This window comes from Equus quagga, chromosome 11 (genome assembly GCF_021613505.1).
Source record: "Equus quagga isolate Etosha38 chromosome 11, UCLA_HA_Equagga_1.0, whole genome shotgun sequence".
In the NCBI taxonomy this organism is placed as follows: domain Eukaryota; kingdom Metazoa; phylum Chordata; class Mammalia; order Perissodactyla; family Equidae; genus Equus; species Equus quagga.
The window spans coordinates 23,333,444-23,350,877 of NC_060277.1; the positions used below are offsets into that span (position 1 = coordinate 23,333,444).

Genomic DNA, 17,434 nt, shown 5'->3' on the forward strand with positions numbered 1-17,434 from the left:
GAGCAAGACTGACACAGATGTTAGCTCAGCAACAATCTTCCTCAAGCAAAAAGAGGAATATTGGCAACAGAAGTTAGCTCAGGGCCAATCTTCCTCAGCAAAAAAAATGCATTAAGGACATGACGACATTGTATTTTTTTGCAGGCTCTTAATTTTATAACAGACAAAGCACTGATAACTGAAATTGCATTAAAAAAACAGACAAACGTTCCCCTTACTGGTAAAATTTTAGTAGTGGTTTTAACTTTTTCCATTTTAAAGCTTCTGTGAATCCTTTGCTGGCCCCACCCTCGAGGTGGGGGAGAACTGGCTAAAAATATAAATGAAAGGAGGGAGAGATCAGAAGCAGCTAGATAATCAGATAATTGAAAGTTGACTTCAGGCAAGTTCTTTCTTTTCCCCCTTTCCTTTCCTGACTTGGGTAATAACATCTCTACTTTGGATTATGTTCAACACCAAGAAAACAAGTATCATCATTTAAGTTATAAAAACGAACCAAATTTCACAAAATAAAAAAATATAGCTTGGTACTAAGTATTAACATTCTAGGAAAAAACACAAGGAGTTTGGTATTTAAAAAAAACAACCTAACCTGCTTTCCTCATCCACTAACATCCAAAGTTAAGTAAATTTAAGACAGGCAATTTACCACCTCTATTGAAATGGATACATATTCTCCAATTTATATATGTTATAAAGTTCAAGGACAACTGGAAATTAAAATGCACTTCCCACAAAAACATTGATATAAATGGTGGATCAAGGGTTCCAGATGGTTCTACAACAAAAAGACTTCAACAAAAAGTCTTTGAACTAGATTTTAGTAATACTATATTTAGTGAAGAAAATGAATTCAAACACTTATCAGACACACTATTATCAGGGATAAAAAGTGCATAGGAAACAGAAGGCTGCATTACAAAATCTCAAACAAAAGGGTTGTTGATTAAAACAAAAAGACCCTAAAGACAACATCCTATATACAGCAATTGTGGCCATCTTTACACTGAGATTGGCTGAACTGTTGGGGCAGGTCTTCCTGATGGAGAGGCAGAGTCTTTCCTCTAAGCGGCCGGTGAGACAGACCCATTGCTTTGCCTCCTGATTCACTATCTCCATTAGCATTAGCTGCACCAGTCAGGGGTCAGGCATTAGGGAAAGACTATGCATCCATTTCTGATGCCCCTTCCATGACTCCCCTTCTTCCCAACTATTGTCCATCGACTTGCAGATGGGACATAGGAATCATTTTAGCTCTTTCTCCCCATTTAGACATAAAATGCAAATGCCTGCTTCAGATCTAAAACTGCTCAGTCTTTGGTTAAACGTACAATCAAGCAACAAGTGTAAATGAGTGATACCAGCTGCCTCATTTTTATGGAGAAGAGGAAAATGTTAGCCATCTGGAAAGGGATGGGGAGACGTGAGTCCAGAGAACGTGTTTGCAAGGGAAAAGATACGGCAGGTAAAATTGAGGCCCTAGCTTTGTCTTAGTGTCAACAAACTCACACAAGGCATGCACACACAGGCATGGAGGAGCTCCTTGACACGGAATTGAAAACAAAAGCATTTCTGCTTCATATAACAAATTATGGTTTATGGATGTCTGTGCTTTTACAACATAATTGGCTTGCACTGTTTAAAGGAGCTTCTTTGCTGAGGTCTCAAGCAAGGAAGCTAAACTCTACATTGAGGGAAAACAAGTATGCAACACACCAGGAGAGGAAGTACGAAGTTTCTTCCCATTTTCCTAGGCCCAGCGCCAGTCTTCAAGAACATTTCGAAACAAGCTGTTTGGCTTTGGCTTACTCCTACTCGGTGTGCAAATACCCAGGGCCTTTGTGTGACCTTTAGCAACCCAGGGCTACCCAGTACCCTCAAGTGCCCTGTCCTAAAACCCAGCCATTCTCTCCTTCCTCACTTCTACCCTTACCAAAACTTCCTTTCTCTCAGAGAAGGGGTTAGGGCCCCACCTGGTAGCAGAATCTCTTAAAATAATCAATAGTAAGGTAATATTGTCAATGATCAGGTAGTGAACATCTCTCTCAGAGACCTATGTTTTAAGACACAAAGCTTAAAATCTCAAATGAATCTCTAACTGGGAGAATTTCAGGCAAAAGAACAGAAAAGTGAAAAATGGAAGTCAGGCTGTCAGCACATCGTGGGAGATGGGGTTAACTTTCCAGGCAGCTCACACTGAGTGTGCACACAGCTCTTCCGGGCCATTTCCTACTTTCCATGGCTTCTTCCCTTTAGCTAAAGCTTAACCCAGAAATTCTCTACGACACCAATGGTCATTCTGGAGATCCCTCCTCACCCGCCCACCCAATGAGACAGGGGACTTTGCAGTGCGATGGGCAGAGGGAAATACCAGAACACAGAGGAAAAATGGCACACAGGGTGTAATGTTGCAAGTTGAGAGGCCTACTTTCAACCTAATACTAGCACATTACTGTTCATAATATATACGATACATAGTTTAGGTAAATTTTCATGTTATAAAAATATACAATAAAATCTTGTAAAAATCTCTGAAATGACTGATGCTTGATAATTCCCTTAAGGAAATAGCCTACAATAAAACCACAGTTATCAGCTAAGTTGCATCAATGTTTTTTCATTTTCTTTGATTTTTTCTCCTGGTCTTCTGTTATCCTTTCTGCAGGTCTCTTCTTCAACCCCTTCATTTTCCTGGTTTGTAGTTTGCTTAGGTCTTGCTTCTGCATATGAATCCTTCCATAAGTTGTACCAAAAGTATCATGAGAGATATTTTTCTTCTTCTTTGGCTATGAGACAAGAATATATATATTTAATAGTCTCTATTACCATGAACTGGTAAAAATCTAGTGTACACAAATATCTTACTATTTCCACAGTGAGCGCCCCTTCAATGATGTAAAGTCTATAGTCCCATAGACCTTTCTCCTCAAATTTAAGCGTACATACAAACCATTTGGGGATCTTGTTAAAACGCCGATTCTAATTCAGTAGGCCTAGGGTGGGACCTGAGATTCAGCCTTTCTAACAATTCCCAGGTAAACTGTCGTCAGACTACACTTTGAGAAGCAACACTACAGAATACAGTAACCATTGTCATGCACCAAGAGGATTTCCGGTGTTTAGCTTAAGGAACTGTAACTATCAGTTTAATCTTTACTGGCATTCCAGAGACGTCATTTCTATTTGTTTTTTAAAACCATTCAAAAGTCAAAACACATTTTTATGCAAGTTTGGGTTACACATGTTGTGCTCTAAATCCCATGTCTTCACAATGCCAAAATTGATTCTCTTTTTGGCTGAGAACTGGCAGTCTGAGCTACTAGAAAGCTCTCGGCCACACTTGATGCTTAGGTTTCTGCAATTCTTTTATTATCTTTTATGGTTGGCTTATTTGCTTCTTCCTCCTTTTCCTGGCTCTGAGAGTCTAATTGTATCTATTTTATTGATCTCTTTTTCGTATGTCCTCTAATGTAATATGCCACAAATCCCTTTTGGAAAGAAGAGTGGAATGTACAGATAAATATGGCACCAATCTGCTGATTATGTACCTTGAGGGCTTTTGGTGTTTTCATAGATAACTTATAGAGGTCATCGGATGCCAGATGTGTCCTCCTCAGAACCAGATCCAACGAGGGTCCCATCTCTTCTAATTCAATCCGTGGTGTTCTGCAACCGGATTTCTTCAACAGCAACCTTTATGAAATAGGAAAAAAGAAATGTTGCTTTGACTGATAAAAGTCCTATTACTCCCAAATATTTTTGTTCAAGAGAATTACAGTTCCATAAAATAACATAAAATCTTTAGGAAGGCTAAGCTTCTTAAATACGTTATACATTTAGGCCAAGTGTGTTCTTTGGTTCACTTTTTTTTAAAAATCAAAAATAAAAGTATATGACACTGTTGCGAAACAGCAAGTGAGACAGACAATTCTTCTAAGAAACAGAATCCTTTGATTTGACTTCACCTTACATAAGATTTACGTAAGTAATAAAACTAATTTTAATTGGGTCTTTGAAACATTATGTTCACATGATTAACAAATTCTTGTTTCTCTAAGACTCATTCAGAATCAACTTTTCTTCATAGCACAGACATTTGCTGATCTCTGTAGATTGGAATAAACTTTAAAATCTTAATATAACAAAAGCACAACTTTCTGGATACCATATGTCCAAACAGCTCTGGATCTGGAAACATCGAGGGACAGAGAGGGGAGGAGGGGAGACTGGGAAATTGCTTTTGTGAGTGACACCACACGAACAGCTGAAAGACCTGAAGATTATTTGAGCTAAAAGACTCAGTTTGTTACAGTGGGCAGATCTCCACACGGAAAAAAGTGATTAAACAACAATGTTTATAAAAGATCAGTCAGTCACTTCACGCAAAAGCTGGAGTGTGAGAGAGGCAACAGGTGCCATGAGAGAAGAGAAAGAACAGATGAGGAAAGCACAGCAAGGAATACCTGAGAGAGCAGCAAACACCAGGAGGAAGTGAGTGTGCACAAGCTCACTAACAGCCCTTTGGGCCCAAAGTGCGTCACATGCAGACGGCCAACCAATACAGTTCACCCACGGGAGGCACACTTACCGATCGCAGGAAGAGCCATAGTGACAGACTGTGTCAGACACAGCTATTTATACCCAATTGAACAAGGCAACCCGCCCCCCCAAACCAGCATAGGATACGTAAAGAGCAGAAGGATTAAACAAACAAACAAGCTATATGAACATTAAAAGATAAAATGAACATTAGTACGGGACTTGAAGGGAGCAAGCACAGGGAAAAAGTCTGAACAAGAGCCCTTAGGCCACTCTCTTCATAGTGGTTCCAGGAGAAGAGACCTGAGAGAATGCCTGTCTCGGGCTCACTGCGGGGGATATATTTTTACGAGCTGAAGTTGGCTGGTCCAGGGCATCTTCCCTAAGATCGAATTCCAAGCATCTAAGAGCAGTGACCATATGACTGTCATATCACACATACTGCTGCATTTGCATCCATATTTTCAGTACCTCCAAATAAATGATATTTATAATGAACTCATATCAAGATTAATATCTTAATGAATACAAAACTGCTCATTTTCAGCTAAATGGGAAACCTGGCAATCCAGAACAGCTCATGGCACACCTTATGGATTCAGATCACCCAAGTACCACTGGACATGACAAAACTCCACTAAAGCATCTTTTTATTTATACAGGTGTCTTCCTAACAAAGTAATTTTTTGAGTGGTAAATACAATTAAGATTATTTCAGAATAACTACGTATGTTGCTCTTTATTGAAGAATTAAGTTACAGAGCCATACTGTCTGTGTAAATGATCTAGTCTGAATCACTTCACTGAGCATGCTTCCTGGTAGATCAAATAGATAGAAACAGAAGGAAACTCTCAGTTTTCAGTTCTCTGCATGTGGTTTCTGGTGACAGACCTATCATCCCTTCTCTTCAGTAAGACCTCAAACAGTGAAATCTAGAAGCTACAAGTATCAATTGTTAATCCTCTAAAAAGCAACCCGTTTACTCTTTCTCAGAGGAAAAGTATTAATGGAGAATTTACAAATAATTTTTGTAATCACGCTAAGCAAAATGAAGAGACTATTAAACACCGCCTCACTAAAACAAAAGTAAAACCATTCCCTTCACCTGCATCCCATCATACACACTGTAGCTTTTTTTTTTAAATAGACATTTCAACTCCAGGCCTTTATATTTTCAACCAAATATCTACTGTCCAGAACTTTGACATCATAAGCCTAATCTCCGTCTCAGATCCTCGGTTTTCCCTCTAAGCTCTAAATCAAAAGTGACACTCGGTTCTGCAAGCTCTATGGCACAAGGTGCAGGGACACAAAGACAAACAGTCCAGTTCCTTCACTCTCAAATGGGCTCAGGCTATTAGATATGTTGATAGGCAAATTCTATATATTTTAAAATATTATTTGCCTATTTCTTGAGAAAGACTGGCATTACCACTCTGGTTTGAACTGTAATTTCCTTATATTCCTCCCTTCTATATCCCTCTCTTCCGCCAACAGAAGAGATTTTCATCACCTAAACCCTTTGTCTAGAATGTTGTGTTTGCTTTTTAAAAGTATGCTGGGGCTGGCCCAGTGGCACAGCGGTTAAGTTCACACGTTCCGCTTCTCGGCGGCCCGGGATTTGTGGGTTTGGATCCCAGGTGCGGACGTGGCACCGCTGGGCAAAAAGCCATGCTGTGGTAGGTGTCCCACGTATAAAGCAGAGGAAGATGGGCATGGATGTTAGCTCAGGGCCAGTCTTCCTCAGTGAAAAGAGGCAGATTGACAGTAGTTAGCTCAGGGCTAATCTTCCTCAAAAAAGAAAAAAAAGTATGCTAACACTTTCTGTTTTGCCTATTTCTCCCTTTAAAACCTAGTCAATGCCATGGCAAAGGCAAACGTGGCAGTTACTGAAGATTTTCTGTTTCATATTAATGGCTCTGGCCATATAGTGAATAAAATTCTCCAAGGAATACAAATAGTCACTCATGTATAAGGAATTAATTATTATAGGATACAGAGGAAGAGGTCAGTAACACTGATTTATTTCCCCAAAAGGCTAGGTCAAAGGTTATACTAACATTATTTCCCGTTCAGAGTTCCTTTCATCCAAAAAGCTCAAAACCATTTTATAAGCCTTACTAATCTTCACAAAGAATGAGTGTGAATATTAACTATTATCTTTTACCAACTGCTTAAGGGCTGGTTCGCAGTAAAAGAAAGAGGGCAGGACGTCGTGGTGCAGCCTGCAAGACTGGCCTGAGGAGTCGCTAAGTCAGACACACTTCTGTCACATCCCCACCTCTATTTGCACCCCTCTCCCTCTTCTAAAGGAGGACCATCCATCTCAGAGGGGCCTCAGAATTACCTAAATGGTATCGCTACACTTTACAAGTGACAAACAGATACCCTGAGAAGTGCCCTGCCTATGTCCTGTGGCTGACCCAGCCCAGAGTAGGTCACTAGGCTCAGAAGTGATGCTCATTCCTGGGACACTTCTTTCTTCCCCTCCCAAGTGTGGCACAGCCCCTAGAGATTAAGCTGATCCACATTTAGTGATTTTCCCAGTAGCAGCTTGCTGTCAACCACACTGTCCATTTTCTATTTCAAATCAATAGCTAAGAGACGTTACAAGGCATATATGAAACACCTAAAATTTTACACTGCAGTCTCTGTTTTTTTTCATTTTTTATTTTTTTGCTGAGGAAGATTAGCCCTGAACTAACATTTGTTGCCAGGCTTCCTCTTTTTGCTTAAGGAAGATTGTCACTGAGCTAACATCTGTGCCAATCTTCCTCTATTTGTATGTGGCATGCCACCACAGCACGGCTTGACGAGCAGTGTGTAGGTCCACACTGGGATCCACACCCGTGAACTGGGACCAGCAAAGCAGAGCACACCGAACTTAACCACTCTGCCAGGGGCTGGCCCCTGGTCTCTGATTTTAAAAATTCCAACTTTTTTTTTTCCTTTATAGGAGCTGCCATGCCAACCTAACAGTGATTCCAGCAATTATATTCTTCTTAAAGTATGTGGATGAGTAGATATATTAGTTACACTGCTAATTTATCCTTGTTCTGAAGTCTGCTTTGCTAACTTTCCGTCCAATTTATTTCTCCAATATATATCTCTTCGTCTCTTTACAAATTAATCTTTCTTTTCACTAAATACAAGTTCTGATACAAATGAATACTTTCTTTGAAATTGTTCAACATGAAAGAGTTTTAGGTTATAATTATTATTCATTCTCAAAGATGGTTACCTTTATATCTTTGGCTCCTTTATATCCCTAGCGTCTCCTTGTTTAACACAAATTTTCAAAAAGATTTTTCTTATGTTAGTGATTTTTAATCTTTTATTTCTTGTTCTATAAACAGGAGTCACCAACTTTATAATATATTCTTAAAAGCCCCAAAATCAAGTTTGGAAATTCAAACAACAGACTTAAGGGGCTTTCAATCTCAACTAGCTGAAAACAACATTAAAATCTCTAATTACATCTTGCAATCACGTGGATATTTTATTGTATTTTGCCTTACTATTATTATTATTATTACTTTGATGAGGAAGATTGGCCTTGAATTAACATCTGTCTCCAATCTTCCTCTTTTTGCCTGAGGAAGAGTGTCCCTGAACTAAGATCTGTGCCCATCTTCCTCTATTTTATATGTGGGACACTGTCACAGCACGGCTTGACGAGTGGTGTATAGGTCTGTGCCCAAGATCTGAACCTGTGAACCCCGGGCCGCAGAAGTGGAGCACACAAACCTAACCACTACACCACTGGGCAGGCCCCCTCACTATTATTATTTAAACAAGCAGAAAATAGAAAAACGGAAGTGGTGGTACTAATCATATGGTGAAAAGAACTGAATATCTCTGACACAACGCAACTGAGACAAAGATGGAAACTGCCAACAAAACAGGTAAATATTTAGCTTCATTTGGACATTTACACAACAGAAGCTGGTCAACCATGTATTCCACTGTGAAGAAGAAAAAAAATTAAAAACCATGGATGAAATGCTGAAGTCCACAAATGGTCACACAAACAGCATGACTGCACAGAAGACACTGTCAACACTGAGCTGTCAGCTCTCAGGCTGCACTGTCATGCACAACTCAAAATGGACATCAGTCTGAACTCAATGTTCAAAGGAAGGAGGTTTGTGGGGAGTCAACGTATTCTCTAGGAAAGTGTGGGCTCTATCAGTCAGTGCCAACACTTTATCTTAGTTAAGAAAAAAAACTTGGGCTGGCCCGGTGGCACAGTGGTTAAGTGCACATGTTCCACTTCAGCGGCCCGGGGTTCACTGGTTTGGATCCCGGGTGCGGACATGGCACCACTTGGTAAGCCATGCTGTGGCAGGTGTCCCACATATAAAGTAGAGGAAGACGGGCAAGGATGTTAGCTCAGGGCCAGTCTTCCTCAGCAAAAAGAGGATGATTGGTAGCAGATCTTAGCTCAGGGCTAATCTTCCTCAAAGAAAAAACAACTCATGCTTACAACAATATTGTAATAACTTTGTATGATGGCAGATGGTTACTAGTCTTCCCAGGGTGATCATTTTGTAATGTAAATAAATGTCAAAACACTGTGCAGTACACCTGAAACAAACGCAGTATTGTATGTCAACTCTACTTCAATTTTAAAAAAAAGTCATGCTTACCTCAAGAGGTGCAACTGTAGCATATCACTAAGCTGCTTTTTTTGTGTTTAAGATTGGCACCTGAGCTAACAATTGTTGCCAATCTTCTTCTTCTCCCGAAAGCCCCCAACTACATAGTTGTATACTCTTGTTGTGAGTGCCTCTGGTTGTGCTGTGGGACGCCGCCTCAGCATGGCCTGATGAGCGGTGCCATGTCTGCACCCAGGATCCAAACCAGCAAAACCCTGGGCTGCTGAAATGGAGCGCGTGAACTTAACCATTTGGCCACAGGGCCGCCTCCTGATTAAGCTTTTTAATGAAAACAAAATCAGTTTGTTAGGATCCATATTTATATTGTGGTGGGGGTAGGGCTAGAAAGCCTACATGGGAGACAGAGGATAAAATGAATCTAGCCACTGAATCTCCTTATTCCTTCCGGACTACATTTTTTAGACTCAGGGATTTGAGATTTGCTTTGGCTGGCCTAAGACCTGCAGCTTGGTGCTCTAAATCCAGTCAAGAAAAATAAGGAGAGACTGCATAAAAGCAGGGGGGGTGAAGACTCAATGAGTGTTCTAAGCTCAGAGGGAGTGCAGTGTTGGATGCTCTGGGGCCCTGGAAGAGTGGGGTTCAGAGGCAGACGCTGGCAGGAAGGACAGGCTTGAGGATCAGCACGGAGCTGCCGTGCCACAGCTATTCTGCAAACTCTCCAAACAAACTTTTGGCCAGAAACCAATTCTAAGTTTAAGCTCCATAAAACAGTCACGCTAATGGGCCAACCTTGAGGATTAACAAAAACATGCCAAGAAACGCACTTACTTATAGCTTCGAAAGTAAATCTTCCCATTCAATGCAGTGAAGTGCAGAACATACTCTAAACCAGCCAGGCGGATATTTGATACTGTGGGGCCTCTGAAGAAATCTACAAGTACATATTAGGTTGTTAAAAAAAAAAAGGCTAACACACTTTTAAAATTCAGTTACAAAGAACTACGTTCTAAATGCTCTGTTTTATATACTAATACTCACCTAAAGAGATAAGACAGGTTTCACAAAAACTGATCCCTAAAAAATGTCTGGCGATCCCACCCTCCACCATTTAACCTCATGACTTTACTTCTGTGTTTTGTTCCGTGAGCCCTCGAATTTTTCAGTTTTGAAGTTCTCCCTCTAAGCTAGTGCTCAGCATTGGAGTGTATCATATTATCACGGATATTACTTTTTAAAAAATGTATAGCAAGGGATAAAATTTCAATCTATAAGACAGGTAGTCTAAGATGGCAAATTTCTACAGAAATGGGTATGCAAACTTTGACTATTAAATCAAACTCACCTTTGTTTTATGGCGGAGGCCAACAAGTAAGAAAATTCTAACAAGAAATCTCAATTATATGAGCAAAAATTAACAAATTAAACTGTTAAATCAGAAAAGAACCACCGAGATCAATGAGTAGGCTGTTTTCCTACAGTGTGTAATCAAACCATTGGTGGCACATGAGATAATTTCAAACGACATACAGGCAGACCTAATTTCCTATGTATTATTTATCGTATTGTATACCATTTCCTATTCATGGTAGGGACATAAATTTCCTTTTAAAAAGAGGAGTCAATTTAAAGAAAAATCTCTAGCGAACAACACTATGGATACTACATGACTTGGCTAAAGTTAGGAAGGTGGTGCATAAAGAAGTTTGGAAAACAGTGATCAAGTTTAGGCCCCTCATTTTAAAGCTAAGATTGAACCCCGAGGAGGCTAAATGGAAATACATGAACAATATTTAGCTAAGAGAAAGTTACAGACAAAGTTCATCCAGCTTAATTACTCAGGAGGAGCTGCCCCAGGCAGGTGATGCAGTGCACACATCTTTGGTTGTTTGCTTTTTCTTTCCCGTGGTTAACCAAAAAAAACCCAAAAACCCAGCACTGATATGCATAAAACAGACACAAGTGTGTGCGCACATGTATACACCACCCTTCCCTACTCCCCTGAACAAAAATCCCACAGGGATGTTTCTAAAAACCAAGCATATACTTTTCAAGGTATATATATATATATATAATATTTTATTGATTGATTGATTGATTGAGGAAGATCAGCCCTGAGCTGACATCTGTGCCCATCTTCTTCCATTTTATATCTGGGACACCTGCCACAGAATGGCTTGAAAAGCGGTACGTATGTCTGCAGCCAGGATCTGAACAGCCGAATCCCAGGCGGCTGAAGCAGAGTGTGCAAACTTAACCACTGCACCACTAAGCTGTCCCCCCTTTTCAAGGTATTTTGATAGAATTTTTTTACCCCTGAGGAAGATTTGCCCTGAGCTAACATCCGTGACAATCTTCCTCTATTTTTTAGTATGTGGGCCGCCAGCACAGCATGGACACTAAGAGAGCAGCAGAGGTCCACACTTGGGAACCGAACCCAGGCTGCCAAAGTAGAGCGCACTGAGCTTAGCCACTAAGCCACCAGGGCTGGCTCTAAATTTTGATCATAATTAATGAAGAGTTTTCCCATGATTTTGCCAAAACCTGATTCTCCTTCAGTGACCAAGTTAATAAAGCCCCACTCACTACTGTGGTAGGGTTACTGAAGTCAAGAGTCATTCTGGGGAACAAGATATGTACATTCTAGTTTCCCCTGAAACAGCTTTTGTAATGCAAACCTTGGAGGCATATGTGCTTTTTCCATAAGCTTTTAAGACTGAAAAGGAAAGAAGAAAAAACAGAATGAAATGAAGGTAGAAAGTTTTAAGAACACTGACCCTTACCTCACACCATACACAAAAATAAACTCAAAATGGATCATAAACCTAAATGTAAAACCTAAAATTGTAATACTTGGAGAAGAAAATTTAAGAGAAAAATCTTTGCGATCTGGGAATATGCAAAGGTTTCTTAAAACACAGTAAGAACATATCATTAGAAAAAAACCTGACTTTTAAAAAATTTAAAAAGATTGCTCTTTAAACATCATTAAAAGGCAAGCCATAGACTAACAGAATATATTCAAAGGCTATATACCAGAAAAAGAGACAAAGGACTTATTTCACACACATACACCCCTCTTATTACTCAATAATAAGAAGACAAATAACTCAATTAAAAAAAAAGGTCAGGCAAAGATTTGAACAGACACTCTGCTAAAAGATATATGAATGGCCAATAAGCACATGAAAAGATGTTCATCATTTATCATCAGAAAATGCAAATTAAAACTACAATGATACCACTATTTTATTTTGTGGATTTTACTGGAAACACATTACTATCACTATACAACGCCCATTTGAATAACTAAAATTAAAAAGAACGGTCTACCAAGTATTGGCAATGAGGTGCAGTAACTGGAGCTCTCATACACTCTTGGTGGGGATGTAAAATGGTAAAACTATGTTGGAGAACAGTTTGATAGTTTCTTAAAATGTTACACACACACTATTCAAATAATCTAACCATTCCATTCCTTGGTATCTACCCAAAAGAAATTCAAACATACATCCACACAAAAATTTACATATAAACGTTCATAGCAGCTCTTCTGGTAATAGTCAAAAGCTAGAATCAATCTAAATGCCCATAAACAGATGAAGGGACAAACAAATTATGGAATAATTATAAATGGAATATTGCTTGGCAATAAAAAGAAATGAAGTTTGGATATACACAACAAAATGATGAATATCAAAACAAATTAAGTGAAAGAAGACAGGCCAAGAAAAATACATACTGTATGATTCCATTTATCTAAAATTCTAGAAAACGCAAACTAATCTACGACAGTAAGTAGATCAACGTTTGCTTAGAGTAGAGAAAAGGGATGGATTGCAAAGGGGCACAGGGAAATTTTAGGGGATGATGGAAAGTGTATCTTGATTGCAGTAGTGTTTTCACAGGTGTATAGCTATGTCAAAATCCATCAAATTTTAAATCTTTATGTGTACTTGACTGTATGTAAATTATACCTCAAAAGTTGTTTAAAATGAAAAAAATTTAAAGCAATCCCCCAACAATTGAAAACAAAATGAAATGAACCTGTGTATTGAGATTGAGCTGGAGGCATTATCATACAGAAAAGAACTCTTCAAGTGACTTCAAAACACAGAAATTTGACCATTTATTCCTAATAGGATGTATCTTATAGACAAACAGAACTGGAAAAAAACACAAAGATCAAAAAACCTTCAACTGCATTCAATATTCATATTAGTAGCAGTAATACCGATACCTCATTCTGAGACTGCTGTGTGCGTAGTACAGTATAAAGTAAATGCGTAATTACGGTGGAGTCACTGAGAATCTGGATTTTTGTCATGGATAAAACGAGGTACATACATGAGGTCAATGAAGTAAAGATCCTTTCGTCCTAAAGTTGAGTTGGAAGTTTCAGTATGAACTCACGATATATTTTATCTTAGCAAACAAACATATTTCATACTTTTGTCCACTAAAAAAGCCTAAAAACAATGACAAACCCCCAAAAAAATCCCTAGGACCCAGACTGTGATTTCTAAAATAATTTCTCACTTAAAAACACCCAGGGCTCCTTAGAGAAATAGCTGATTCCAGGCCTGGGGATATGACAGTACAAGAAGAGTCTGAACTATCAAAAGGGTGATGGATTAAAACATGTTGAGGGGCTGGCCCCGTGGCTGAGTGGTTAAGTTCACACACTCCGCTGCAGGCGGCCCAGTGTTTCGTTGGTTCGAATCCTGGGCGCAGACATGGCACTGCTCATCAAACCACGCTGAGGCAGCGTCCCACATGCCACAACTAGAAGGACCCACAATGAAGAATATACAACTATGTACTGGGGGGCTGTGGGGAGGAAAAGGAAAAAATAAAATCTTTAAAAAAAAATGTGTTGAAACTCAGAATACTTGCAAAAAGGCAGACTCTAAAATGGGCAGGGATAATGGTTGAGATAAAAAGGGACATATTATGAGTACAGGGATAAGGATAAGAACCTGGTTAAACGGAAGTAAGGAGGGGGAAGAGGCAGAAGACAAACAGATTAAAGCCAGAAGGAAAGCCCCAGCTTGGATTTTTCAATGGATCAATTCCAAGCACAAATAAGATCTCAAGTGTGCCTGTGTCCATGAGTAAACACATTGGGAAAGCGCACAGGTAGCAGACCAGGGTGTTGATGGGAAAGACTAGGAGACGGGGAGTCAGAGAATAGATAAGATCCTGATTCTGCCATTTACTAGCTCTTCACTCCGGACAAGTTAGGTAACTAGTCTCAATTTCTTCATCCATAACATGGGAATAACATTACCTTAATGAACGGAATTTTTTTTTTCTTAAAGATTTTATTTTTCCTTTTTCTCCCCAAAGCCCCCTGGTACATAGTTGCATATTCTTAGTTGTGGGTCCTTCTAGTTGTGGCATTGTGGGATGCTGTCTCAGCACGGCTCGATGAGCGGTGCCATGTCCTCGTCCAGGACTTGAACCGGCAAACCACTGGGCCACTGCAGTGGAGCATGTGAACTTAACCACTCGGCCACCGGGCTGGCACCTGAACAGAATGTTTGTGTCTCCCCCAAATTCATATGTTAAAACCCTAGTGTGGCTGCATTTGAAGATGGGGCCTCTAAGGAAGTAATTAAGGTTAAATGAGGTGTGTCAGAAAGGTGGGGCCCTGAGCCCACAGGATTAGTGCCCTTATAAGAAGAGACACTAGAAAACTGCCACCCTCTTTCCTCGGTCTCTCTCTCCCTTTCTGCCTTCCCTGCACACACATGGACTAAAAGCCATGTGAGCACACAGCAAGAAGCCAGCAAGAACCCTCACCAGAACTTTGCTCCTGGACTTCCAGCCACCAGAACTACGAGAAAATAACTTTCTGTCGTTTAAGCCACCCAGTCTATGGTATTTTGTTCTGGCAGCCTGAACAGACTACTGCAATTATCTTTGTAGAGAGGCAGAAAGGATTAAATTTAATAAATTACCTGACCTAATCTATGGCAGTTATTTTATTATACATTTTTCAAGTGGAGTTAGAATTAGGAAATGAGAAATGTTAAAAAAAAATTAAAACAACGACCACTGATGGAGATAAGGGCAACAAAGAAAAAGCAACCCACTTAGGTAGCTAAGTTTAAGGTAGGCCTTAAACGAACATTTAACAAAACTAACCTTTTACCTGATTTACTATCATCTTTATAGACAATGAATAGTCATATAAAAAATGAACCATAAAAATTAGGATGGAGTGAATCTAAACATAGGTATTTCCTGGCTTCCTATAAAGAAAAGCAGGACCTGCTAAGATTAACTACAAATCTATATAATATTTAAGAAAGCAAAACAGAAGCAAAATTCAGAATGAACAAAATGAGTACCTGGCATGAAAATGCTAAAGTTAAGAAGGTAACTTTTCTTTCTGGCGAATCACACACAAAAGAAGAACTTCCTAGAAGGAAGAAAGCCCTTGATAAAATTCTTTCTCCCTACTGCTCTACTTTACTTCATCTGAACACACGACATAAACCAAGAAGTCTGCAGCCGTCTTACTTCATATTTATATTAAAAACTCAACTCCCCTCAGAGCCTGAGAAGCTCACTCCATTCCTCTACCTTTCTTTCTCGGGCTTTCCCCAGATTCCTTTTTGGTTTTCGCTCCCTCACCCTCATCACTGCATTATGTGGTCATTCCTGCCATCTAGTGGAAGCACAAAATAAGATAAAGTTTTTATAAAAACCATTTAAACAAAAGCCCTCTCTGTTATAACAAATTATAGTATAAGTACTCCCCTTACTGACAGTTAATAATTACACGGAAGAACTAGAGGAAAAAAAGACAGGAAATCTGGGCCAATGGAATACAAGTAATAGAAACCTTGGCTGAAAAAACACCCTTGGTATTTGGGGGTATGTAATGTTGGAAGAAGGAAATGGTGGTCATTATTATGATTTTTAATTCATGAAAAGTACAGGTAAGAACCTATAGCAAAGACTCTCAAGGGAACTGTTCACCTTGGGCAAGATGAACAACAGAGGCAGGAAAGCTCAGGTTTTGGGTTTTGATTCTGACTCACATACTTACCAGCTCTCTGACTCTCCATTTTTCCATCTGTAAAATGGAATGTCATCAAACTCAAGAGCTTTATTAAGGATTAAACAGATAACAGTTGTACTCAGTTTTTTAAAAAATAGCCATTATTCTATAATTACCAAGACAAAAAATAACAAATGTTGGAGAGGATGTGGAGAAAAGGGAACCCTCACACAATGCTGATGGGAATGCAAAGTGGTGCAGCTACTATGGAAAACAGTATAGAGATTTCTCAAAAGATTAAAAATAGAAATACCATATGATCCAGCTGTCCCACTACTGGGTATTTATCCAAAGGACTTGAAATCAACAATCCAAAGAGATTTATGCACCTCTATGTTAGCTGCAGCATTATTCACAATAGCCAAGATGTGGAAGCAACCCAAGTGCCCACTGACTGACGAAAGGATAAAGAAGATGTGGTATGTATATACAATGGAATACTACTCAGCTATTAGAAAAAAAAAGGGAGAGAGACAAAATTGTCCCATTTGCACTAACATGAATGGAGCTTGAGGGTATTATGTTAAGTGAAATAAGCCAAACAGAGAAAGACAGACACTGTGTGATCTCACTCACATGTGGAAATTAATAAACAAATAAATGGACAAAGACAACAGATGAGTGGTTACCAGAGGGGAAGGGGGTCAGAGAGTCAGCAAAATGGGTAAGGGGGCAGATATATATGGTGACAGATAAAAATTAAACTATTGGTAGTGAGCATGATGCAGTATATACAGAAACTGATAAATAATAATGTACACTTGAAATTTCACAATGTTATAAACCATTATGACCTCAATAAAATAAAAAGAAAAAATAGCCATCATTAATAAGAGAAATGAGAAGTTCTGAACATTGTAATCCCAACAATGAGACCATAAGTAATTCCAACAGCCAGCCCTGGTGGTATAGTGGTTAGGATTCGGTGCTCTCAACGCCATGGCCTGGGTTCACTTCCTGGTCAGGGAACCATTCTACCCACCTGTTGGTTGTCATGCTGTGATACTGAAAGCTACACCACCAGTATTTCAAATACCAGGAGAGTCACCCATGGTGGACAGGTTTCATTGGAGCTTCCAGACAAAGACAGACTAGGAAGAAGGACCTGGCCACCCGCTTTGGAAAAAAATTGGCCATGAAAACTCTACGAGTAGGGGCCGGCCCCATAGCTGAGTGGTTAAGTGCGCGCTCAGCTTCGGCGGCCCA

The 17,434-nt window shown here is 39.5% G+C and overlaps 1 protein-coding gene across 3 annotated transcripts in view; it reads right to left on the minus strand.

Annotated features, from left to right (window-relative positions):
- Positions 1-467: 467 nt before the first annotated feature.
- The window catches only part of RPF2 (ribosome production factor 2 homolog), a 33,108-nt gene continuing 16,141 nt past the window's right edge, over positions 468-17,434 (minus strand). For all 3 annotated transcript variants that reach the window (XM_046676749.1, XM_046676750.1, XM_046676751.1), the window contains exons 8-10: positions 9,988-10,090; positions 3,549-3,693; positions 468-2,786 (exon numbers count right to left, since the gene is read on the minus strand). In XM_046676749.1, the coding sequence (XP_046532705.1) occupies positions 2,607-2,786; positions 3,549-3,693; positions 9,988-10,090 (428 nt within the window). In that variant the 3' untranslated portion in view covers positions 468-2,606. The remainder of the gene's footprint in view (positions 2,787-3,548; positions 3,694-9,987; positions 10,091-17,434) is intronic.